This window comes from Piliocolobus tephrosceles, chromosome 4, assembly GCF_002776525.5.
Source record: "Piliocolobus tephrosceles isolate RC106 chromosome 4, ASM277652v3, whole genome shotgun sequence".
In the NCBI taxonomy this organism is placed as follows: Eukaryota; Metazoa; Chordata; class Mammalia; order Primates; family Cercopithecidae; genus Piliocolobus; species Piliocolobus tephrosceles.
The window spans coordinates 24,048,429-24,076,313 of record NC_045437.1 but is presented as its reverse complement, the minus strand read 5'-3'; the positions used below and the strand labels follow the sequence as shown (position 1 = coordinate 24,076,313).

At 34.4% G+C, this 27,885-nt stretch overlaps 1 protein-coding gene across 4 annotated transcripts in view; it reads left to right on the top strand.

The window, feature by feature from the left end:
* The window catches only part of CDH10 (cadherin 10), a 163,495-nt gene that overhangs the window by 110,401 nt on the left and 25,209 nt on the right, over nucleotides 1-27,885 (top strand). For all 4 annotated transcript variants that reach the window (XM_026456556.1, XM_026456555.1, XM_026456554.1 and 1 more), the window contains exons 3-5: nucleotides 1,581-1,875; nucleotides 3,467-3,586; nucleotides 4,007-4,174. Coding sequence is in view for 3 of the 4 variants with exons in the window: in XM_026456555.1 (XP_026312340.1) it covers nucleotides 1,581-1,875; nucleotides 3,467-3,586; nucleotides 4,007-4,174 (583 nt within the window). In the remaining variant the exon portion in view is untranslated. The remainder of the gene's footprint in view (nucleotides 1-1,580; nucleotides 1,876-3,466; nucleotides 3,587-4,006; nucleotides 4,175-27,885) is intronic.

The window sequence follows — 27,885 nt, the reverse complement described above, 5'->3', positions numbered from 1 at the left end:
AAAATGAGTGTTGATGTAAACAGTCTAGAGAGGAAAAATGAAACATTTAGATAAATGTGTAACTATGTATTTTTTCATATAATTGAAGATTACTGTCTTGAATTCTTAATTCTGTAGACTGTAGGTCAGTGTGCCTATTCTGATTTATGTCTACATTTTATATAAATATTAAAACATAAAATGTGTATAATGATGTCTGTTGTAATAAATGTTTTGTAGAAATTAAGATCTACAGTTTTTTAAATATTTCTTATCAAATGTGTAACAACATAAAAATTTGTTGAAGCATAATCACATTGCACATAATAAAACTGTGATTCCAGCATGTAAAAACTTTTATTGGTAGGGTGGTAACACTAAAGAAAACCTACACTTCTTATGTTTTTCAAAGCCAAGATCTGTTCTTCCTATGGCCAAGCTTTACTTTTCAGAGTAAGAATTCTATATGGGGCAGGAGGTGTACCCATCTGGCAACTGCCTGTCCATTTCCAGAATTCTCAAGGTCATTGGGGCCTATTATTTCTTTCCCAAACATTCCGGAGCTTGCTTCTAGATTTTAGAAGAGGCTCTTCTTTAAGTCCATTGCCCAAAGATTAGACTCAGTCACTAGTACATGTACTTCTAAGCCTATTGGCTAGCCTTCAGGGCATCTGTTGAAAAATAACCTAGATGGAATTTATCCATGACACGTGGCCTCCTGGACTGGCATTTGCACGAGGATGGTATGTACATTGGGTTGAGATGTCCACATGAAGGTATGCAGAGCTCTTTGATGTGATGAATTGATTCTCAAAACTTCAGTGTGGTTATGTTAGAGGCTTAGGAAAAGGAGCAAGACACAGGCCTTGTATTGCCTTGTTCCTGCACAGAATTTGTCCTTGTAGGTTTTTAAAAAGTTAGATTTGACAAGGTAGGAGGCTAAAACATATTTTATTTTATAGTTCATTAATTTGATTTATAACTTTAAAATATAAAGACATGTGTTATGTAGATATCTGTCTGCTCTCATTACTACAAATATTTGTGGGGTAATCACTGTCTATTGTATAAGCCAAAAAATGATGTACATTGTTTTTAAAGTAAGAGCTTTGTCTCCTACAGCTTTGCTTGTCTTACAGTTCTTAAGACATTACTAATTCATCAACAGAAATATAATAGCTAATAACAAGTTTATAGCAGATGGTTTTTTTGCACATTATAAGAATAAAATAATCTTCCATTCACAGAAAGAGATGAGAGAGCAGTGTTTACACCAGCCTATCAAGGCTGATATCTTATATCTGAAACAGAATTTATTTGCCCATGAAAATGAGTATTTACCAAGCAAAGAGAGGAGCTTGGTTGAATTTTATTACATTTTTTTCATTTAGGATAAAAATTATCCTGATATATAAAAGGCTATTCATATTCTTTAAAGTGTATAAATGAGTGTGATCAAACTTATTCAACTCTCATTTCAAGAACTACTATAGGTGACCCCATTGCTCAGTGATGAGACTTGAAAAACCTTCTGTGAATTCTTTCAGCCTCATGTACCTTTATACATTATCATGGATATACTCTTTTTTTATTTCCCCTAGCTACATTCAGACCAAGATAAAGGAGATGGATCACTCAAATATATCTTATCTGGAGATGGAGCTGGTACTCTTTTTATTATTGATGAAAAAACAGGTGATATTCATGCCACAAGACGAATTGATAGGGAGGAAAAGGCCTTTTATACTCTACGTGCACAAGCTATTAACAGAAGAACTCTGAGGCCAGTAGAGCCAGAGTCAGAGTTTGTGATCAAAATTCATGATATCAATGACAATGAGCCCACGTTTCCAGAAGAAATCTATACAGCAAGCGTTCCGGAAATGTCTGTTGTAGGTAAGTTCATTTACAACATTTATGATGGTATTGAAAAAGTGTTCTAAAAATCAAGAAATTCTTATAGTAGTATAATCAATTAATTGAAATCCTCTTTGATTTGCTACCATGAATATATATATATATACATATATATATATATATTTTTTTTTTTTCTTTTAGGAGACAATCAGAAAAAAAGATCAATGCAATTTACATTTCCTACAGATTTGTGAATCTTTATAATACTTATAGGTAGACACTCTCCTCAAAAATCAAGAAAATATCATTGAACTTCAGTAGGAAATTGTGAAAATAAATTGTTTTTTGTCACTTGGATTCAGATAAAAGTTGTGTAATTTTTTGATCCCAAATATAATATAAATATATTTAGAATACCATACAGGTTATATAATCTTCACATATATTCTAGTCATAATTTACCAAAAGATTTCATCTTGAATATGTACTATCTACATATTTCAATTGAGGAAATTGATTAGATTATTTCTTTTTTATTAAATATCATAAAATATCCTATCATTATAATTATTATATATAAAACTCTGCTGGTATCTTTAAAACTCTTTGAAATCTTATATTGAAAGAAGCCAGTTGAAAACCATGGTTAAATACATACTGATACAGAATTACCAAGTTAGATTGTGGAACCTGTAAAACATAAGGCATGAAAAAAAGTAGAAATATAACATTCAAGAAAATAGAATTTCTCTCTTCAATGTAAATAAATGGGAGATGTATCAGTAGGCCAAGAAAAATAAAACTGCATTAATTTAGATATAGAATGAAAGGCAGTGAAAAGCATCAGAGAACAGTGATAATATTTTTAGAGAAATATGTTTGGATTCAGTAGGAGAATAGACACTTTTCAAATATGTGTGAAGTTGTTTAAACTGATTAAACAAATCTGAAGCTTTTTTTTTTTTTTTTTTACTTGTTAACAGTTATACAGTTATAATAGCACATTTTCAGACTCTGCATTTCTCAAAAGCATTGTTCTGGGATTGTTATTTAATATTTGCTTCATTAAATCCCAAGAACTTTTGGCAGTAATCTCACTATAAAGTCCTTTTAAATATCTTGAACTTTATTAAATAGATTTTAGTAGTTCATGGGACTTGGGATCATGTTGAATTGTTTCTAAAGTTAGAATTTAATCTATTCATAAAATTGTATTCTAGAACAGATGTTAATTATTTTTAGAGTTAATTAGTGGAGAGCAGGAAGAAGAACACACTTACTCCTGTGTGATTAGATATGCCCTTTACACAAAACAAATCTATTATGTGAAAATGAATTTCAATATCCAACTTGAGCATTTGTAAAGTAATTGTATTTATCATATTCTGATATACTAGCATTATTTATTGCATACATACAAAATAGGCATGTTGACTAAATAAATATTATGTATTTGAATTCAGAGTTTACCTGTAATAACACTGTATATGTACATATTCATCCAAATTATATATGAAAGTTTAAGAGGTCATTATTAAAGCCAGAAATCATTCAAGTCTTCAATGAAAACCAGTGCTTTTGCTCCTCCTTCTGGTACTGTGCAGAACTAAGCTGAATTTGGATACTTCAGGTACTTCTGTGGTGCAAGTCACAGCTACAGATGCCGATGACCCTTCATACGGGAACAGCGCCAGAGTCATTTACAGCATACTTCAAGGGCAGCCCTATTTCTCTGTGGAGCCTGAAACAGGTCAGGAATCATGAATTGCTGTTTGTTTATTTGATCATCTCTGTGACCTTTATCAGTAGAAAGACCATGGGAGAATAAGAACAAAACTTTAACGTTAATACTCACAGTTGAGTGAGGATGCAACACTTAAAGATGTAAGAATTCAAAGTTAAATGGTAGAGTGAACTAATGGAAACCTCTGTGTAGATATTTTAACATATAGGCTTAGGCCACTCTAAGCACATGTGATGTTGCTAGGAAATGGAAACACAATACAAATGATATTTCCACAGATTCACTTTTATAATTTCTAGACAATAAAAATGAGTATCAAAACATGTCTTTCAAAAAATCACTAGCTTAAAAATACTTTTTGTGGACTTAATAAAATAATAATGGAGATTTCAGTGAAGATAATGGAAGTTTTTATATTTTCTCAAGGTATCATCAGGACTGCTTTACCAAACATGAACAGAGAAAACAGAGAGCAATACCAAGTGGTCATCCAGGCCAAAGACATGGGTGGCCAGATGGGAGGTTTATCAGGGACAACCACCGTGAACATCACGCTGACAGATGTCAATGACAACCCACCACGTTTTCCCCAGAGTAAGCACTCTTTAATGGTCATTCTGCAGGGCAAAAGATTTAGAGTAAAAAAAGAGAGACAAAGAAAAAAAAAAGCAATTGTCATTTATTTAATTTAAAACATACTAAAAATGTACTACAAAAGTAAACGTGTACATGCTGATGAATTACTGTTATTATAAAATAAAATTGAATATTTCAAGCATATTTCACTCAGAGACAGGAGGACCTATGATCCCAAACCTCTCCATATGTGAGCTTGGCATCTATACTTGTAGTTTAAGAACTGTTTCTTTCAGCTAACAAAAGGAAATAATGTTTATTAGAAAACAAACTAAGTCATAATTTTACAATAAATGTATTTGTTTCTGTTTCAAATTTAAAAATGAGGATCCTAAATTGAGGGCACAGTTTTTCAACAAAAAATCTAATTTGACAAATTATAATGACTAAGCCAGAAAGCACTGTAGAGGGAGAACCTCAGGAAACTATCTGGCTTGAATTTAATGTTATTATGTGTGGAGTGATAAACTTAGTACAACATTTTGTATTCCTGATCTGCACATAGATCTATTTTGAACTGATCTCTCAAATTCTTAAAATAGATTAAGAATAGCTTAAGAACCTTTAGCCCTTGACCATGAAAACACGTGCATTTATTCTTCTTTCTTGTACAAATTTGATAGATTACATGTCAACTCGCATACTAGAGAGGATGGTATCAAGTCTCAATGGAAACTCCCAAATTTTTGCTTTGCCAGAAGATCCTGTACTTAAAGATAGAATGTAGGGTCATCAGAAAAGTGACACAAAAAACATATTCGACTACCATCTGTGTCCTGAGTTTTCAGTATATGCTGAAAATTAACCTCTGAATTGGTCTCCCCATTTTAGTTTATAATTTACTTTAAATACCTTGTGACAAAATATTAAAATTTAAAGGCAGTAGCTTTTTTTGTAATATTTATATCTTTATATTAAAGACCATTGCTCAGAGGAATTACTGTCTAGAATTAACAGCATTGTTTTGACTCTTTAAAAGCATGTTTTCTCTTTTCTGTACTATTTTTACCTCACGTTGATTATTAATAGTACCTGATTCTAATTAAATTGTTTAAAAGCATGTATTTGGAAAGATTTCAAAATTCATATAGAATTTTCTTGAGCAGACTAATCACATGCCTATGTATTTGTGATGGTTGTTTGATTAGATATTTAAGGTATGCCCATAAGGTCTGCTGGTATGGTGCTGGGCTCCAGAACTCATAGGGAAAGGCATGTGCTTATGCTTTTTTCAAATCATTAGGTTTCAGTTCCAGGTTACCTTTAATATTGGTAAGAAAAATAAAAACGATAATAGTCCTGCATATTTCTTAGAACAAGTTTAAAGATGTGTGCTGTTTAAAATTTAAATTTCACATTTTACATATATTTTTGACCACCTCTTAGCTCGAGCCTTTTACCAGGAGAACGAGCATTCAAATTCAGCACAATAAACTATAACAAATTAATTACATAATCTACAATGAGCAAAACTATTACTGGAAAAAAAAAGTATTTTATCAGTAATAAATTTCCTTTGGGAGTAGTATTGTATTTTACATTTTTGGGAACATATATACACATGTGTCTAAAATACACTCCATTTACAAATGACACATTCAATAATTAAATTAAATCTACCTCCAACTCCAAATGTACAGTACAATACATTTAGAGATTTTAGATCATCCCATATCTTGTCTCATTATTTTTATCACTATTATTATTATTATTTTGAGAGTGAATCTTACTCTGTGGCACAGGCTGGAGTGCAGTGATGCAATCTTGGCTCACTGCAACCTCCACCTCCCAGGCACAAATGATTCTCCTGCCTCAGCTTCCTGAGTAGCTGGAATTACAGGCTCATGACACCATGACAAGCTAATTTTTGTATTTTTAGTAGACACAAGGTTTCGTCATGTTGCCCAGGCTGGTCTGTCTGAACTGTCCCATTATTTTTAAATTATAGATGGAAATATAATTTATGGATTTTTATTTTCTAAGTTATCTTTTTTGTTATGAATATTTACAACCTTATCTAACCTTTGGGAACCCACATTCATGGGAATTAGAATGTTATGTGATTTTCTAAATCATACAACATCTGGAAAATAGTAATTAATATTATTTAAGTAAATAACCAATCTTTGGAGGGAGTTCTACAGTTCACAAAGCCTTTCATATGTAGCGTATCATTGAAACCTCACAACTAATCTTTAGAAATCATTACTATTATTATACCCACACATAGAAGAAAAGGAGGCTCAGGGTAAAAATGATAAAGCCACATAGGAAAAGTTTTCAAAAAGCAAGAGACATTTATTTGCAGTATATGTTTTTCTTTAACCCGATATTACCCTTTGAATATGACAATATAAAACTTACTCAAATATTTTACATTCTTTTTTTCTCTAAGTCTTAAGGTTATACCAAGTTATCAAGTATTTTCAACTTACATCAAATCTCAATTCAAAAACTATATTTGTAGTTATAGCTATATGAGGGTTAGTGGCTTGGCTAGTGGCTGCCATGTTGGATAGCTCAGCAGCAGGCCCTGCAGTCATCCTGCATGAGTCCCAGTAATTTTCGCTTAGTAGTTTTTTCACTTGGGTCAGTTAAACTGACCATCTATTTTTCATTGTCATCAGTAACACTGGATAGCGGTCTCTTCTTTGCAGAGTAATGTAAGACTAAATAATTTAGTATCTAAGAAGCATTGACTCAGTGGCTGGCATTTAGTGTATTTATGCATCCGATAATGTTGATTCATGCTAGTTCTCTATTACCATTATTATTTTTATTATTCAATATTATAAAAGTTAGGTCGCAACTCAAACTTTCTTTTAGGTTGGCTGATCCAAATTCATTATTTCCCTATATGCTGTATCAACAATCTCAGTCATTTGGAGGAGACAGAGACAAATGAAAACTCAGATATCTTGCTTTATTTTTTCATTTATTTTATTGTGTGGATTTATAACAATGTTTCTAATTCAGAGGTAATTTTGCCCTCCCCAGCCATGGCCCTGGACATTTGGCAATGTCTTGAGACATTTTTGATTATGTCAACTGGCAAATGCTACTGGTATCTAATGGGTAGGAGCTAGGGCTGCTTCTAACCAGCCTTAAAGTTTCAACGACAAAGAGTTATCTGGCCCAATATTCCAGTAGCATCTAAGTGAGAAATTTTGATGTCATTTGAGGGACAATTCAAGTAAATCACAAATTCGTTGATTTAAAAATACTTATTGAGATCACCCTTGTACCAAGTGCCATTGATATGGTTTGGCTATGTTTCCACCCAAATCTCATCTTGAACTGTAGCTCCCATACTTCCCACGTGTCATGGGAGGGACCTGGTGGGAGATAATTGAATCACAGGGGTGGTCTTTCCCATGTTGTTCTTGTGATAGTGAAAACATCTCATGAGAGATGACGGTTTTATAAAGTGGAGTTCCTCTACACAAGCTCTCTCTTTCCTGCTGCCATGTAAGACATGACTTCACTTTTCATTTACCTTCCACCATGATTGTGAGGCCTCCCCAGCCATGTGGAGCTGTGAGTCAATTAAACCTCTTTCCTTTATAAATTACCCAGTCTCAGGTATGTCTTTATTAGCAGTATGAGAACAGACTAATACAGCCATTTCAGAAACTAAGTCCAAGCATATGGCATTTGTCAAAACAACAACAAAAAGTCCTGGTTTGTATCCCTGTCGCCTTTCTTTAAAGCAGCAGAGACAAATCACACATAAGTAAAAGCAGTGTACACTGGCAAGGGGTAGTTCAGTCCTGTATAAGAAGAGTAACATGTGAGACAATTCCATTGTAAGCAGGATTTAGCGGTTAGGGGAGGGGAAGACTAATAGAAGCTCTCATTCAAAAGGTGATATTTCACCTAAGCACTGCAATATCTAGCCACCAACAGAGGGAGAAATCCACTTAGCAAAAAGATCAGCATATGGGAAACCCTGAGGTTGGAAATTGAAGGGAGTCTATCCACAACTGAAACATTCCAAAGAATGAGGAGGTTGATGGGAGATGAGTTTAGAGGGCTTTACCCTCAGGGTAACATTGATAATTATAAATTATCATTGGCATTAACAAAATAATAACTGTGTGCCTGATCGAAGTTATCTTTATAGTCTCATGGTTTTAAAAGTATATAAATATTTGAACATTAATATGTGCACATTAGTATAATTCTAAAAAGGAGTCCATGGATTGGAAGGTCACGATGCACCTTAAAACTGATATCTAAAAGTATTTTCTACTCCTTTGCTCTAAATATTAAAATGTATACAAAATAAATGCACTTACTTCATGTGTACCAATAACAGTTCCATTAAGGAGGATTCCAGAGCAAATTTTCCTGGTCTCCAACCAAACATTCAATAATCCTTAAGTTTTTCTCCTTCATTGTGCTAATATTAGAAAAATATTATACTTCCATACTTTAAATCTATTTGCCTGGTATTTTCACTTGAATATTTTTAGTCCTGTTTACCCCTTTTCCTTCCTTCTTTCTCTAAAATCATAAAAACATAGAAAATCATAAAATGATGTAAAATTGTTAAAGCAGATCATTGGAAAGGTCTATGAAAAGCTTAAATTACTGAAACATGATCATTGTAGGGCTTTGCAAAGCCAACTGGGACAACGGTATTTGTTTCCAAAAGGGTTTACAAAAAATGTCCCTGAGAAAATGTTACAATATTGATTTTCATCCGTCCATAGTTAATGATTAAGGGACATCTAATGTACTGAGGTCTGGCTAATTCCATCTTTGCGTTAACACTCCAGAGAATCTCTATTTGAAAAGGCTCTCCAATATCTTCAAGGAACTAAAACAGGCACCAGAGAAGAAGGTCAAGGCCTAGAGAAAAAGAGTTTGCAAAAGCAACTAAGCAGGAGGTCAGATTCCCAGCCAACTGGTTGGTGCCTAGGATTGGGCACTAGTTCCAAAAAAAAAAGAAAACAGAGCCTTTTATTCACAGACAGGTGCTCTTCCATACATCCCATCACAGGGACAAAAGTCAAGGAAAGCAGATTGTTTTCAAATTCCATTTACCAATGGTGTGAGCTCCTAAGAAACCTGGCTTTTATAGAATCATGCTTCTGTACACTCACTGACTCACAGACATTATTGCACACAATTTAGGTTGACAAATAAAAGCCATGGACCAATAACATCTACATTCATGTAGTGTCAGCTTTGCTGAGCCTTTTTGAGGGAGGAAAAAACCTTACAAACTCCAAGCAAAAGGTCACTGTGTGTTTGAGTGACTCTCTCATATGTATGCAGGGTATCATGTATATAGATAATCAATGTCAACTTAAATGAGAATTTGATATGATATTTATTATGTAAGCATCCAGATCGATCCTAAATGCACTCAAACGAGTGAATGTATTGTTGTCTACTATAATTTCCCATGGATTATTGACAATAAGGACAAATATAAATGGTTTTTCATCATTTGGTTAATGTTAGTTTTGAAAATTAATAAAAAATTTCCACACTTAAAAGACAGTTTCTATTAAGATAAATTATAGGTGATGGAAGACTTTGAGTATACAAATAAACTGAGGTAAGATCTTACTTCCTGAGAATTTCAACATCAGTTCTTCATATTTCCCATCAAATTAACTCTAAGGATTATACACAACTACAACCAATTCAAAAGCAACTGTAAACAATTCCAGAATTATTTACAGAATAATAATAGCTATGCATGCTTGTTTGTTTATCTGAATGCCATTGATGGACTGCTGACTTTATTTCATTAAATTACTTAAAAAAGAATTATCTGGTTTGCCCAAATAAAATGGCACTAGTATAAAAATAATAGTATTAGGCATTGTTATAGCATGTACTAAACACTACTATAAAATATAGTGTAAATATAAACTCACTTAATCTTCACATCATCCGTATGAGATTGGTAATGTATTAGGTTGGTGCAAAAGTAATTTTTCCATTAATAGCAAAAACTGCTATTACTTTTTCACCAACATAAATCTACCCCTTTTCATTAGTTAAAAAAACAGAATCATGTAAATATAAAGTTACTTGTTCATGAAATAAATAAGAAGCAGGTTGAGGATCCAGGTTATTTGGCTTTTAAGCCTATGCTTCAAAGCACTACACCTAGAAAGATACTGGCACATCAAAAATTTAATCTTCCTTCATGCATCCCGCTTTAGTTGATTCTGTGGTTCACTACTTTTATATAGATTATAGGGCAAAATTCAGGCAGGACACACTGAATTCTTAAAATGTGTATGCATGTTGATACAGAGACAGGTAAATCATACTTTTATTGCTTGGTGCTTTTGCAGTATCCAAGGACCAAACACGACTGACCTCTTTTCTGGGATCCTTATACTGCCTGGGCAGATAAACAAGTTTGCATGAGACAAGGTCTTTCAAGGAAATGTCTATGTGATATACATAGGGATTTAAGACACGTACGTTCAGTGAGCTGTGAGACTATCATAATCCCTGCCTGGTACAAGAGAGATTTGATTTAATAAGTGCTGATTTTCACTTTGTAAATAGAGTCAACCTCTCCTCTGCTGGGGATCCCAGGGTAATGTAGGCCCCAGGCTGATTTGCATATTTTAAAATTATCAAGCACTTTTCAACTAGAGCAACTGTCAGGTATGCCCCAAGGAAGATGGTTCAGCATGAGAAAGAAGGGAATAAAATTAAAAATGTCTCTTTTTCCCTGTTTTATTATCTAGAAATAAATGAACCTACTGACGTGCAAAAGCACTGTTCTACAATTTATGTTGGTTAGATGTAGAGTGATTTTCCCTCATGTTCCCAATGCCTATAGTTTGAAGGAGTTACAAAAGAAATTATGTCATTAAAGCATTCATTGATTTATGAAACATTGACTGAAGCCCTATATGTGCCAAGAACTGTGCTAAGAAATAAAAATGAACTGTAATTGTCTTAAAGTAAGAAATTATGTACAGGATACATTCACAACTAATTTGCATTTTGGTGGGATAAACAGACTCAAACTCTCTCTCTCTGTCTCTCATACACACAGACACATGTATGTACACACATTTACTTTTTTTCATTTCAGTTTCTCTTATACTCATTGTCTGTCTCACTTTTTCTTGCTTGCCTTTGTAACTGTACAGTCATGCACTCCATAATGACATTTCAGTCAATGACGGACCACCTATTGCGATGGCGGTCTCATAAGATTAGAATACCAATACTTATTTTTTACTGTGTTTAGCTATGTTTAGACACACAAATGCCATTGTGTTACACATGTCTGCAGTATTCAATACAGTAACATGCTGTGCAGGTTTCTAGACTAGGAGCAGTAGATTCTACTATATAGCCTAGTTGTGTAGAAGGCAATACCATCTAGGTTTGTGTAAGTACACTCTGTGATGTTTGTACAACAAAACTACCTAACGGTGCATTTCTCAGAACGTATCCCTGTTAAGTGAAACATAACTCTACATATATATATATATATATATATATGTTTTGTGTATAAATGTATAAATATAAATATATATATGTGTGTACATGTTTATGTTTTGTGTATATATGTATGAATATAAGTATATTTAATTATATAAATATATAAGACCATATATTTAATTATATAAATATATAAGACTATATAAGTATATATAAGGCTACATATATTTAATTATATAAGTTTATATAAGACTATATGTAATTATATTTATCTGTATATACACAAAAATATATATGATTCTGTATACTTATATTTATATATATATACACCAAACATAAACATGTACACAAATATAACTGGAGAGTAATGCAATAAGATTAGTGCCATAGTTGTCTAAATAATTAAATATTTTACACATAAGGGAATCATGAAAAAGAACATTATTTAAAACTACTTCTAAAATGAATAAGAATTTTCCAGGCAGAAAAATAAGGGGCACTGAGGGAAAGAACATTTTTGGTGGTTATTGTTGTTAGAGAAGATGAAACGAATAAAAACAGACTTCAGTGAAATGTGTGTAATTTGGTTTAAATCAGGGATTGTGAGAGGTGAGATTATGAGATAAGACATTGTTAGCATCATGAAAGGGTTGAATAAAAAGATAAAATGCTACATATATTATTTAAGAGATCTTTTTTTCGGAGAGCATCAGGCACAGTTCTTCATTTTGACCAATTATTTTGATAGCAATAAAGCACATTGCTGGATGGAAACAGCAAGAGTTGATGCAGTCTGAACTAATGCTGAAGAGAAGAGGAATTTGAGATACATTTAAGACAATTTAGTAACTAGGTAAATAAAAGGTTTGAGGGATAAAAGTTAAAATATCAATGAAAAGATACTTTCAAGCTTTCTACCAGAAGTGTTTATTTGAAGAGAGGGACAGGGATTTCAACTGGACTTGAGCATTTTGAACTGAGATGCCTGCAGAAAGACAGTGCTATCTAGTAGCTAGTGAAATACAGCATGTCAATCAGATGTGTGCAAATGAGATATTAGTGAAAATAGACATGTAAGATATCAGCTAGGCTAAATGTTTAGCATGACAGAACCCAGGGGAATACACATTTTCCGTGTGTGATGAAATGTATAGTGTTATGCCCAGACTGTTTATTCCACGGAGAAGACCACCAGAGTCCAGAGTCAAAGCCAAGCAGCAAGGATCTTTATTACAGGTTCGAACCTGGAACTCTCACGCACACCCGTGAAACGAGCAGGGCGGGAGAGCTCCCCAACTGGGCTCAGGACAGTGTTATATAGTCTGGGGTAAATAGGCAGAGTCATTATACAAATCAGATGTATGATTGGTCGATATTTGAACAAGGCGATTTGGCTGATTATGATTGGTTCCTGCCATTTCTGGTATTTCAGTTAATTTTGAAATTCTGATGACGTTTATCAGGGGCTTGCAGGGCAGGGGTAGGGCTTGTTTTCGCAAACCCGAGGCGGGAAAGCAGTCTTACACAAAGGCAGTTAATCATATTGCGACAGGTTTTACAGGGCTTGTTTTGCAACATGGGTGTACCTTACTTAAAGCGTCTTGTGACCTTGCCGTGCCTCAGAAAGAAAAACAGGAACTTACAAAATCTCTAGAATGTGCCGAGATAGGGACAAAAGGATTGTGAGAGCAGAACAAAGGTTTAGCAATAGGGTGGGTACACACTTTTATGCCCTTTCAATAGTTTTCTAAGAGAAAGCATGTATATGGAAATTACACAAAAACCTACTTGGAACATTCCAGTTAGTCCAGTGGAAAGTTGCCTTAGACCGAACTACTTGCCATATTACATAATGGGATTCACACTCCTTCTTCATCGTGATATCCTCTAGGACAACTTGGACAATAACCCTCTGTAGGTATAAATTTAGAAATATAGATGTAAAACCAGTTATGCAAACCTGTTTAGACACAATTAAAGCTGTTGTTACAGAGTTTTTAGTACACTTACAATTTCAGGTGAGATCTATTGTAAAGAATACCTAGGACAAAATAATCTACTTATGAGTGATTAAAGTTTATCTTAACCTTCCTGAATCCTATATGCTTTTATTGTTTATACACATTGCAATTGTGTGTTATCTATTGATGCCAATTAACTTGGGGACCGCTTTAGAGGAATGTAGCAAAACGGATTTCCAGGACTCTCGGGATCCATGGCAGCTTCACTGAAAGCTTTGTCAAGTTACTTTCTTCAGTAACTTAAACAGGAAACTAAGACATCGTACAGCATCTCGTTTTGCTCTAATTTAACTTAAATGCCCAAAGCTGAGTTGATGATAGTATCTCCAGTGCTCACAAATTTGGGTTTCTCTCTTTCCTCTGGTAAGTATCTTCAATTCGAAAGCCTCAGTAGTTTCTCAGTCTCTGGTGTGACTTTCAGCTCTCCTCTGCTTTCTCCTAAATGCCCATTTAGCATTGCATAATTTCCTTAACTACTCTGCAGTTCCCTCCAAGGAGCTTTATCTTGTTTTTAATTTCTTCCTCTTAAGCTCATTAAAAAACATCTTTTAAGCATTATACAATGGAATGGTTTATAAACGTGCATAATTATGTCATTTTTCTTAAAGCAAGTATTGTTCGAGATTATCATGTAGCATAGAGATGTTACAATATGATTATACACAAAGCAAATAAAAAATAAGCTAATGTTAAATTATTTTGTTGATTCATATATGTGATGCCTTTTTCATCTCAACTCTGGAAAAGTAGAATTTTAATGTAAATGTGAGTAGCAACGAGAGTAGAAAATAAAGGATGAGGACAAATTATATCTCTGAACTTTATTGGTTTTTATCAACAAAAAGAAACAGCAGCTGTTTGTCGCTAAACAAAACCTAGAGGTAAGCAGTTTGCCTTTGTCGCCCTCCCAGTTGATTTTTGGCATTATTTTGTTGTTCTTAAGGAAGTCACCCTGTCACATCTCTTAAATCACCTATTGTATCTTTCCTCCAAAGTCTCTTACTCACATTGAGCTGTCAGTTATTTTTAACTCTTGTACACAAATTGGCAGTATTTTAAATATTCAAGTGCAAAGGTCCTACTGATCAAATTTTGATAGAAGAAGTGACCAGGCATATCAGCCTCAAATAGTGAAAAACCATAAATGCATCAAAATTGTTTGAAATCATTAATAACTGACAGTGCAGATGTTGTGGTAGGTTGTCAGTATCAGGATGAAAGTGCACTTATTTATGTAGCCCCACATTTTGCTCAGTCCTTTGGAAGCTTTCTTTGCAATATTACCGTCTAGATTTTCACTTGCTCAATACGACTTTATTATTTTATTTTATTTTATTTTTGAGACGGAGTCTGTCTCTGTCACCCACGCTACAGTGCAGTGGCTGATCTTGGCTCACTGCAAGCTCTGCCTCCCCGGCTCACGCCATTCTCCTGCCTTAGCTTCTTGAGTAGCTAGGACTACAGGCGCCCGCCACCACTCCCAGCTAATTTTTTTGTTGTTGTATTTTTAGTAGAGACAGGGTTTCACCATGTTAGCCAGGATGGCCTCGATCTCCTGACCTCGTGATCCACCCTCCTCAGTCTCCCAGGTGCTGGGATTACAGGTGTGAGCCACCGTACCCGACAAATACGACTTTATTTATGTGATATAGAAATGGCAATTACCTCTCACCTTCTCACATTCATGCCTTTGTGCTTCAGTGGATAACCACACTAAGAATGTACTCACCAGGAGGAAATATTTATCTGCCTAAACATTCAAAGGGAAGCAGATGATTCAATCTGACACCTGGAAATGAATTTAAAACAACTATAAATTAGAATTGATAGGAAAGCATACCACATAATTAAAGCTTCATCACTGTAAGATAAAAAATAAGGAGCATGCAAATAGGTGTCTTTAAGGAGAAATGAAACTTAAGCACTCATTTGCCTTTGTCAGTATATGCATAAACGATCTACGCCTGCTTTCTAGTTCCCTGCCTAGTGCTTGCCCGAAATGGCAGACACCCTTGGAGGGAGAGCATGCTGGTTCTCAATTAGTAATTTCAGTTTGCTTGACAAAGTAGGATACATGTATTCAACAGACTCATCTTAGAAATAAATTACAAAGTGTGAATGAAATACTCTCATACATTTAAAATATAGAAATTAACTTTTCAATTTTGAAATGGACCCAATAAATCTTGTCCTAAAAATGATTTCTGAGCATAAACATAATTCCAGAGAGAGCACGATAAACATATGTATGTAGGGAACTGAATATAAATTTGTTGAATGAATTAATTACTGATGTTGCCATATAATCAATTTTAGTTTTAGGGAAAAATAAATATGTTTATGTACATGTGTGCTCTAGAAAAAAATTAATGTACATATGTGCATGCATGCACACACATACCCCATCTGTATTTCTTCAGAGAAATTACTGTGGAAAAGAACTGATCGATCATCAGTATAGTTATATTGTATCATCAGTAAAATTTTAAAAAATTTAGATTCATTTTAATGTGAAACATTAAATGGTTCACTTTCCTGTTTAAGTCTTGAAAGTAGATAGAATTAATATGAAAAAGACTAACTCTCATAAACATGAAATACACCTTGTAACAAATATTGTCTCTGTACCAATCGAAAAATAAAATGCAGTAATAAATAATTTTGGACATTTGACCAGAACTGTAATGGCAAGTTTAAAGCAGACATATTTTCAGATTCTAGGCATGTGCCTAAGAATACAAATCAAACAATCTCAAAGAGATCAAACTAAAAATAAAATGTTTGAGAACAAATTTCCAGAGATAATATTCACAATGAATTCCATGTGAAAGTAAAATTAATGTAACAAAGGAATGGTTTTTTTCCTTTGTTCTCTCTCTTTCAGAAGAGAACATTGATATGGTAACTTTTTATCATGAACTGATTATTTCTTCTATCATTAGGAAATTTTTTAAATTTTTTAAAAACAATTTTTACTAGAGTATTAAATGCATATATGTATGCCTATATGTGTGCATATATACATAAATAAAATAAGCCATCTATTCCATTCTCATCTATAACTCACAGATAACAACTTTATTACTCTTTTTAGTTCACCTAGGATTAAGCTACAATTTTCTAACTAATATCCTCTTGTTATTTGTTGAGATATTTTCATACATTACTCATTGACTTGCTTTTATGATGAATGAAAATGGACATCAGTTACACATCATTCTATTCTCCCCAAATATAATTTCACTCCCCATCCTCCCTTCCCACCCCCCACCCCCGTTTTCTGTATTAGTTATCTTTGCATATTTAAATGCCATGCTATGAAAGGTTTCCTTTCTGTGTGCCTCTATTTTGTTTTAATATTCACCATTGTCAACCTCCCTCTTTGGCTTTCTGTCCCAAGAGCAATCTCACAACAGCACTAAATGTATCAAAATTCTTTTATTGTTTAAGACACAAACTGATTTTTTAGTGTAATTTTCAAAACTGCTGTGCTGTGAACTGTAAAATTTAGGTCTCGTGTGCTAAAATTTATAACAGAGGATACCATTGCTCCCAAAGGTCAATGAGAAAAAAAGGCAGGCATTTTATTTCCTAAGTAATTATTTCCAACTGATGAATAGTATAGATCTTCTTTAGCAAGGTGATATTTTCTGAGATATCACAGGCTTGTGTTTTGATGTGTTGTGTGTGCAGCTGCTGAAAATTTGTTAGTGAGCAGCTCTGTAGCATTTGCTTCAACTTGGCAGACCTGAAGATGCAATCTTAGAGCCCTCAGTATTCTGGTTCCGGCATGGGGGGAACTATTTTTTTATTTTATTTTATTTTATATTTTATTTTATTTTATTTTATTTTATTTTTACTTTCTTGCTTTGGATTCGAGCTTTCTGGATCTCATGCATTCCTAAAACTTGATTTGTAGTCCCTTATGTTCCTAGAATGCATTCTTTACTAAGTTCCTTAAAAAGGTCCAAAGGGACTTTGCTGAATCTAAAACCATCTTCACTGACTTATCACATTTAATTAATCTGGTGGCTAAAGTGAGCATTCAAGGTTCAAAATCATGTTATCATAAAATGTTGATAATATTGTTCAATAATTTGTGGGATCGGGGTTGCTGTTGAAAGGTCACTGACATTTTAATCTTTTTTTTTTTTTTTAACGCTCACAATTACATATTAGTTTTTGTTTGTTTTTGAGACAGAGTCTTGCTTGTTGCCCAGTCTGGAGTGCAGTGACACAATCTCTGCTCACTGCAATGCCTGCCTCCTGGGTTCAAGCGATTCTCCTGTCTCAGCCCCCGAGTAGCTGGGACTACAGGCACCCGCCACCACGTCTGGCTAATTTTTGTATTTTTAGTAGAGACGGGGTTTCACCATATTGGCCAGGCTGGTCTGGAACTCCTGACCTTGTGATCTGCCCACCTCAGCCTCCCAAAGTGCTGGGATTACAAGCATGAGCCTCCACGCCCAGCCTACATATTGTTTTTAAATGCTTGTACTTCCTTCCTTTTATCCTTCAGCTCACTTATTTTCTTGTTGGATGATGTTAATCTTTTTAACCCATCCATTATTTTCTTAACTTCAATGATTATGTTTTTAATATTCAGTTATGTTTAGTTTTAATATCAAATATGCTGAGTCATTTTTAGAGTTATAGTCTAGTCATATTTTTATGTCAACTTTTACTTTTTTTTTTTTTTTTCAAATGGAGTTTCACTCTTGTTGCCTAGGCTGGAGTGCAATGGCACGATCTTGGCTCTCCGCAACCTCCACCTCCCATGTTCAAGCAATTCTCCTGCCTCAGCCTCCAGAGTAGCCGAGATTACAGGCATGCGCCACCACGCCCAGCTAATTTTGTAATGAGGTTTCTCCATGTTGGTCAGGCTGGTCTCGAACTCCCGACCTCAGGTGATCCACCCACCTCAGCCTCCCAAAGTGCTGGGATTACAGGCATGAGCCACCATACCTGGCCAAGTTTTACTTATTTAAACATATTTAACGTGAGTTTGTGTGTGGATTGTTCTGCATCTGATGACTCCAACATTAGCCATTTTGTTGATCGGATTCTGCTAGAGGTTGTGATTTTCTGTTTAAATCTTAAATAGCAGAGCTGTGTTTGCCTCTGTTGAGTGCCAGGAATACTACCCATACTTTAAATGATCAACTTGAAAATTATTTGTGGCTGGGCGCAGTGGCTCATGCCTGTAATCCCAGCACTTTGGGAGGCAGAGGCCGGTGGATCACCTGAGGTCAGGAGTTCGAGACCAGCCTAGCCAATACGGTGAAACCCCATTTCTACTAAAAATACAAAAAAAAAAAAAAAATTGCCGGGCATGGTGGCACACGCCTGTAATCCCAGCTATTTGGGAGACTGAGATGGGAGAATCACTTGAACATGGGAGGCAGTGGTTGCAGTGAGCTGAGATTGTGGCCACTGCACTCCAGCCTGGGTAACAGAGCAAGACTCCATCTCAAAAAAAAAAAAAAAAGTTATTTGTGTTGTATATGTGTTTGTTAGTTTGTTTTAAATTTTCTAGTAGTATTTAATAAATACAAAAGGATATAAGTAGCACCACCTGAAAAATTACATTACAAAGATTTTTAAGAATACTTCACATGGACATACATCATCCTCTCCTTTTAGATAGTCCAGAGTTAGTTACCATGTGATACTATCTGATCATTGAGACTATCTGATAGATATAGAAAGGGACAGAGTTGGGGAGGCATATATGTGTATAACTGTGTGTATATATTCATAGTAGTATGTATGTATTCCTAGAAAATATACTGAGTTATTCTTGTTTTAGGTTTACAAAGCTAGTATCACACTATACCTCATTTTCTGAAACTTGGTTTTTTCACTCAATAATATGTACCTAAGATTCACCCATATTTTTCCATATAAGTATAGCTCACATTTTTCACTTTTGTATTATGTTGAGATGTGCGATTATACAATGATTTATTCATCTGTTCTCATGCTGTTTGACACTTTGGTTTACTTCCTTTTTTTTTCCATTTTACAAACAATAATTCTATATGTCCTATGTCTATATATGTGTTGAATTACTGACCTCCAGTACCGCAGAATTTGAGCTTATTTGGGAAGAGAGAAAATCAGTTTAAAATGAGGTTACTAGAGTTAAAGCCCTAATCCATTATGAATGGTGTATTTACGAAAAGCGGCAATTAAGACACAGAGACCGGGAAGGCCAGGTGAATACACAGGGAGATGACTATGCAATGGCAGTGATACAGCTACAAGCTGAGGGGCACCAAGAATTTCTAGTGAACTCCAGTAGCAGAAGCAGCAAGGTAAGATTCTCTAAGAGTATGTCCTTATCAGACTTGTATCTTCCACAACTGCCAGACAGTATGTTTCTATAGTTATTGGCTACCTAGTTTTTGTTACTTTGTTACAGCAGCTGTAGGAAACTACATTTCCGAAAGTCATTGTACCAAGTATAACATCCATCAATTCTACATAATAGTTTTTATTCTACCACATACTTTTAACACTTGGGATTGTCAGACTTAACTTTTATTAATTTCATAAATATAAAGTTGGCTTTAATTTGCACTTACCTGGTTTAATTTTAGGACAGTTGTCTCTGTTTATTGATCTTTCATGTTTCCTCCTCTGTCAATTGTTTTCTGTCAACATCCTTGACTAATTTCTCTACTAGGTTATTCTGTCTTTTCTTACGGATCTTTAAACATACTATATTTGTAAATATGTGTGCTGAAACTATCTTCTCTTTATTTGTAAAATGTTTCACTTTCTCTACATTGCCTTCATTTTATAGAAGGTTTTAGTTTAAGTATAGACTGATTTATCAACCTTTTTAAATTTTGTTTTGTTGTTTTAGAAATTCCTTTCTAACTGAAGATCATTAAAATATTGATCTATGTTGTTTTATAAACTAAACTTTTGCTGAAAATTATTTTATAAATTTAGGATTGCTGGAGAAAACCAAAAAGATGCAGACTGAGAATTTTTAACTTAAATTTTGCATGTGAGCTGGGCACAGTAGCTCATGCCTGCAATACCAGCATTTTGGGAAGCTGAGGCAGGTGGAGCACCTGAGGCTAGGAGTTTGAGACCAGCCTGGGTAACATGGAGAAAAGCTATCTACACTAAAAATACAAAAATTAGCCAGGCATAGTGGTGCACGACTATAATCCCAGCTACTTAGGAGGCTGACACAGAATCACTTGAACCCGGGAAGTGGATGTTACAGAGAGCCAAGGTTGCACCACTGCAGTCCAGCCCAGGTGACCAAACAAGACTCTGTCTCAAAAAAAAAAAAAAAAGTGCACATGTGAAAAAATCAAAATTAGTCCCTGGCAAGATAAACTTAGAAATTACCACCTCAGTGTAATCTTTCTCCCATATAGGTCAAAGCTGCCTTTGGCAATAAAATAACTTTATTAATATACAGATATGACTTACTATTTCTCAGTTCAAGCATTATGTTGAGACATGAAGAGAACAGGGGAAAAAAAAAAAAAAAAAACCATGACATTCATTGAAAGGGGAGATCTTGTGATCTTTAAGGCGGGAAAAACTGCAACATTGTGACAGGGCTGAATTTGCCCTCAGTGGAAAATTTCAAAAGTTAATTTTTGATAAAGAGGGTGAATAAATGAAAATATTAAAGATCTATTAGCTTGGTAAAACTGTCCATTATATATCCACATATGTATATATACACTCATATATTTATGTATATGCATGTATATATAAATATATTGATGTGTGTGTATATATATGAATATGTGTATACATGTTTATATATCTGTGTGTGTGTATGTATCTCTCTCTCCAATATGCATTTGATGTGTTGTTCTATATTTTAGTGTAACTAATGCCATCATTTCCATTCCTTTTTGGCTTTATGAGCTAAATGTTTACAACTATACTCTCACTGAGCTATATAATAAACATTTCAGAGATATTAATGTCCCTCACTTTTGCAAAAGATACTTGAGAGAAAAACGTATGTGAAGAAGCCAGGAAGGGTCCTGTCAGTTAGGACAAGCTTAGAGGTTTTCTTGTCTGTACATAGAATCTCCCTCAGGTAATTTTAGACTGCTTTATGATCCTTCATCCCATTCCATCGTGGATACCACAGTGTCACCCTCTACCCTAGCAGTTAACCCTATCTGTGTCTGTAGAAATAGATATTACCAGGGTTATCTGAGCCTACACTGTGAAATCTAAAATGTTGTCAAGGGTGGCTTACATCTGGATCCTCCTTAAACCTAGCGCAAAGCTCGTTAAGTTTAGTTTGTTGTGGAGTCTATCAGCGGCTTCAGTAAATAACCTTGTAGATAACCTAGACTTTGGTCTATCTCCTCCTTGCTTCAAGAGGCCATAAAAATAAAGATAAATGTTGTGAAAAGGGCAAATATCCCCAGGCCATAAAAGCTTTTAGTCTTGTGCTTACTTCTCTAGGTTCTCATTTCCCTTCAATTTGGGCTTCTGTATTTTTACCACCTTCATAGGACTATCTTTATCTTTACATATAATCCACAACTATTAGTTGTTTGTCACTAAGGTATTGAACTGAATTATTTAGCTTGCATTGTCAAAAACCAAATATGATTTAATGTATTTTAATCACCTGAATTATTATCTTATTGATTATCAAATTTTCTACATGTTGGCCAGTGGAGGCAAGTTGACTGGTTTCTTTGTATGTTTCTGTGATCCCATTAATCTTTGATATCTCACTTAATTTTCATCTCAAGAAGAAATCCTATTCCCACTTTCTCTTCAATTCCTCTGACTTAGAAGACAGCAAATCTCTAAGAAAATTTAGTTTATATCCATGTGAAAACAGTGGTATTGCTGACCAGTGTTTGGGCACTAGAGTTGTGTTTCATGCCAAGAAATGAAATTATAGGCCTTTTTCAGCAATAATGATTAAACAAAAATGTGTGACTACTTTACAAATACACATTAGCAAAAAGATACATAATCAGTTCTAATGTTATAGTGTTGCTACTTAAATACTTTCATTTTATTCTTGTGGAGAATTTTTCTCTTTTGCTGAAAAGCCTTAAATACTAATATTATAAGTCATAGATTTCAAAATTATTTTTCAAGGATGCAGGTATGTTGATTTCTAAAATGAAGGTCAATTAACATGTAAACAATAACTTGCTGTTATTTAGTTTTTTATATTCAATACACAGATTTATTTCAAATACAAATAATTACTTTCGTGTATATATTTTGACATATTTACACATTATGAAGAGTTATTTTTTTATTCTTAATACTGCACTATATTAAACAATTATGATTCTTTCTCAAGCAGAAGCAACCAGACTTATGTATATATGTATATATCGAAACTTGTTTGATTTGAGGGCTTAGGCACAAAAAATATAAGATGAACTTGGAACATTTTGTGATGCCAGAAATTAAGGAAGCATGCTGAAAGAATGATGGAGACATGTTGAAAGTACGAGAGCCAACCTAAAAAAATCATCCAATAACTGAATCTGGAAGAATTTGCAGAAAACAATAAATAACCATATTATTAGATTCTAATAAATAAAATAAAATAAAATAAATGTTTTTGAATCTCTACTGAGCTAAATAAATAAAAGCGTAAGTAAAAATAAATGAGAGAGAAGGGGTAGCTTTTCCTTACAGAAGAATTTCAAATAATAAATGTGGAACTGAATGAAAATAATTGAAAATCGTTGTTAGTAAACTGCAGTGTTAATTGTTGCCAGCAAGATCACTGATTGATGCTACATTTAGTGGGCATATTTTTTTAGGAGGAATGGGATATTTGCATACACTCAAAATGTCTTCACCAAGATATATATTAACTGTGAAGGAAAAAAATAGTAACTTAACAAAGGAGAAAACTGGCAGAAACACCTTAATTGACTTAAGATCATCAGTCCTAGGACATATTGATATTGAAAATCCCTGCTATGATATAATGCACTAAGAACAGACTGCTTCTATGATAGTCTTGCAAAAATGCATAACTTTAATCTAATGACAAGAACATATCAGATAGGCCCTCATTGAAAGAGATTCTGCACAGTAACTTGACAAGTATTCTTTAAAAGTGTCAGGGTCATTGTATTAGTCTGTTTCCATGCTGCTAATAAAGACATACCTGAGACAGGGTAATTTATAAAGGAAAGAGGTTTAATTGACTCAGAGTTACACATAGCTGGGAAGGCCTCACAGTCATGGCAGAAGAGCAAGGGACATCTTACATGACTGCAGGCAAAAGAGATTGTTCAGGGGAACTCCCTTTTATAAAACCATCAGATCTCTTGAGACTTATTCTAATTGCACGAGAACAGCACTGGAAAGACCTGCCCCCATGATCCAATGACCTCCCACCACGTCCCGCCCATAACACGTGGGAATTGCAGGAGCTACAATTCAAGATGAGATTTGAGCGGGGACACAGCTAAACCCTATCAGTCATGAAAGACAAAGATTAAAGAATTCTTACAGATTGGAGAAGAGGGAGGAGACATGACAATCAAATGCAAAATGAGATCTCCAGAAAGGAAGAGTGACTGTAATGGCAAAGATGAGATTTGAACGAAGTCAGGAATTTAGTTAGTAGTAAAATGATTAGAATAGTGTCTGTAATACGCTAAACTTGATATAAGTGATCGTAAACCAAAAAAATTTTAAATGAACTTACTAAGTATTATACATTTCCATGTGATACAGTGTGATACAGCCTGAATCTTGACCACACTGTATGCCCACTTCACTCTTCCTCTCCTGTCTGGTTTATGTCAGGGTAATACTGTTCTCATGAGTTACGATAGGAGCCCACTTTTCTTTCCTAAAGAAGACTTTCCGTAAGACTGGAATTTTCTTTTCCATGAATGTTCCTTAAAAACTGTTTGAGTGAACTTTTTGGATTTGGAAGGGTAGAATATTTTAAATCATACTTGATTTTCTTTTTTGTAGATTTTGGTATATTTTTTATTTTTAGGAATTTTCCACTAAGGCTAAGTACTCAATTTTATTAGCACATAAGTGTTGGTAATATTTTCGAACATTCACAATCTTGGTATTATCTGTTATTTTTAATTTTATTCTTTTAAAATATTCAGGAATATAAGGATTTGAGTTTATCTTTTCTGTGTTAACCTTTAACTTAATTGTGGCATGGACAGAGTATTTAGTAGATAGTGGTTTATCAAAATGTATTTAAAGTTACCTAATAACTTAGTATTTGGTTAGATTGGATTAAATGTTTTATGTCGACTCTAAAAGAATCTGTGCTCTCTAAATGGTGTGTTCAAGTTGTATATATTTATCTCAATTTCATTATCCATATGTTTGTATTTGTTTTCTTAAATATTCCTCATATTTAAAATTTTTAATTGAAAGCTTATTAATTGAAAAAATACATTGCGGCTGCATTTCCTGTATGCTCTAGCTTTGAGAATAGATACTAGTAACAATGAAGATTTTAGCAGAAATCAAATTTTATAAGACTTTATACACCAAATGAAATTAAACACTTAACATCAACAATAAGTGCTTTCACTGAGGCAGTGAAATCATTTTTGTATTTTAGAAAGGTCACCTTTGCTAAGGAGTAATAAATTCATTTATTGAGGTGCCACTTGTGTAAAATTTAGTTTTTAAAGAAAGTTCTTGCAATCAACAGATTAGATTTTATGATGTTCTGTGGTAGAATCATAGTGAACTATATGAAAAGAGTATGTGGTTATGAGGTAGAGTTGTGTGGAAAATCTTTCATAGGGAAGGAAAAAATGTTGCGATAGGAAAGGTTTGTTGGACAAAGCTAAAAGAGACCAAGATAATTGGATGTATTAATTTGAGAGAAACTGACAGGACAGAGGATCTGAATAAATTATGAAGGGTCAGCCTATGGATATTTTCTTTTAAGTAAAATGGGAACAATCAAAGAGTTTTGAAACTGAGTAAAGCTTAATAATAAGAATGTTTTTAAGGAGCTACAGGGCAGCAATGTGGACTAAGAGTGTGTACGAATTGATTTGATTTGGTCAAGCACAGGAGCTAGTAGACTAGGTAGGAAGCTTCTATGCAATATACAATATACAAACAATTTATTTTATTGTATAAGATAATGTACAAATAATGATATGGTGGCTACTACACTCAAATGAACCCTTAGATGAAAATACTAAGTGCCTGTTTACTGTTACATTCTTATGTTTCATACAAATAAGTAAGTAGATAATAGAATGCCTGGTGATGACTGGTGATAGGAGAAGTGATTGCGAGCACTATTTTTGATAAGTCTATTTTCAGTTAAGCTATTAGCGAAAGCTCTTGAGGAGGTCCCCATAGAGCAGACAACTGACGGAAGAGAATAGGGGAGCCATCAGAATATCCAGGGGACAGGTGTTGCAAGAAGAATCCTCCAAGGCAAAGAGAACCAATAAGATGGTAGCAAAGTAATGAGTTGAGAATTGCTTTCAGTGGTGTGTTACCAGAGATCGAAAAATGAAGAAGGATACATGCTAAGGCACCAACTGCAGTGTGATGGAAACTGAGTTTTAATGACGTCTCTTAGGAAGTGTCTTCCAATGTGTAGTGTATGTAAATGCCCATAGTCATTTGTTAAGGCTGCCACAACAAAGTCTCACAGCATAGGTGGCTTAAACCACACAAATGTATTTTCTCACAGTTCTAGGAACTAGAATCCTAAGAACAAGGTGTCTGCTGGCTTATTTTTTCTGAGACCTCTCTCCTTGGCTTGGCATAGCCCAACAAACAGTCAGCTTTGAACAGCATCATTTTCTCAGATTTGGTCAACTGCATTATGATAACATGAGGCTAAGAGGAAGGAATTTTATGTGAGAGAAATAGCATGAGAAATACAGAAATGGTGATATAAGGGCAGGGCACAGTGGCTCATGCCTGTAATCCCAGCACTTTGGGAGGTCGAGGTGAGCAGATCACCTGAGGTCAGGAGTTCGAGACCAGCCTGACCAATATGGTAAAACCCTATCTCTACTAAAAATACCAAAATTAACCTGCTGTGGTGTGGTGCCAGGTGCCTATAGTCCCAGCTACTCGGGAGGCTAAGGCACGAGAATCACTTGAACCTGGGAGGCCAGGGTGCAGTGAGCCAAGATCATGTCACAGAACTCCAGCACTCCATCCTGAGTGACAGAGTGAGACTCCATTTAGAAAAAAAACAAAAAAGAAAGAAAAGAAAAAAAGAGACAAAGAAAGAAGAAATAGTGATATAGGAAATTAAGTTTTGACTAGAAAACTTTGAAAAGCCCAGTTTGGTCCATATCTTTCATGGAAGTGACTAAATGCAAAATGATATAGGAGAGATATATTCAGGCAAGACTGTGACAAGCTAAGAGGTCTGGACTTTATTGTATATATTAAGGAGAATTACTTAAGGTTTATGAGCAAGAAGGTGCTAAAATCAGAAGTGTACTTGAGGTCGATTAATCCGTCAGAAATACGTAGTTTATGACCAGGTGCTGAAACATAAATCTCATTAGCAGTAGAGGTTGTTCATGCTGGAAGTACATCTAAGTACACCAAAAACATAGATAAATTTTTATTTTGCTCTGGAATGAAGGGGAGTTTGTCAGTACTTAGTGTTTTTACTCTGATACTGAGAAGGGCATCTTTATGTTTTTTCCATAGACTGTGCTTTGTTCCTGCTGTCACAAGTAGAAATAGGATTCCTACCCATAATGGCTGATTTCATTGGATTTTGTAATGTTCTGTCATGCAGTTGAAATAAGTATGAGTAGCAAATAACTAAATATGGCATAGTCAAAACAACTAAATAGCAACATTCACTGTATATCCTGTGGTTTGTTGTGATTGTATAAACACACATAAATACATACCTGCACTCAAAACAGATCTATGCAATGAAAAAATACATGCCTGGTTGGTGAGTGGCTTGCATCTGTAATCCCAGCTACCCAGAGATTAAGGTGGGAGGATAGCTTGAGCTCAGACCAGCCTGGGCCACATAGCAAGACACCCTTCCCAAAATAAATAAATAAATAAAGAGACAACATGCTAATATTTTTTAACTTTTATTTTAGGTTCAGGGGTACATGTGCAGGTTTGTTACATAGGTAAACTTGTTTCATCAGGGTTTGTTGTACAGATATATATTTCATAGCCCAGGTAATAGGCCTACTACCCAGCAGTTATTGTTTTTCTGTTCCTCTC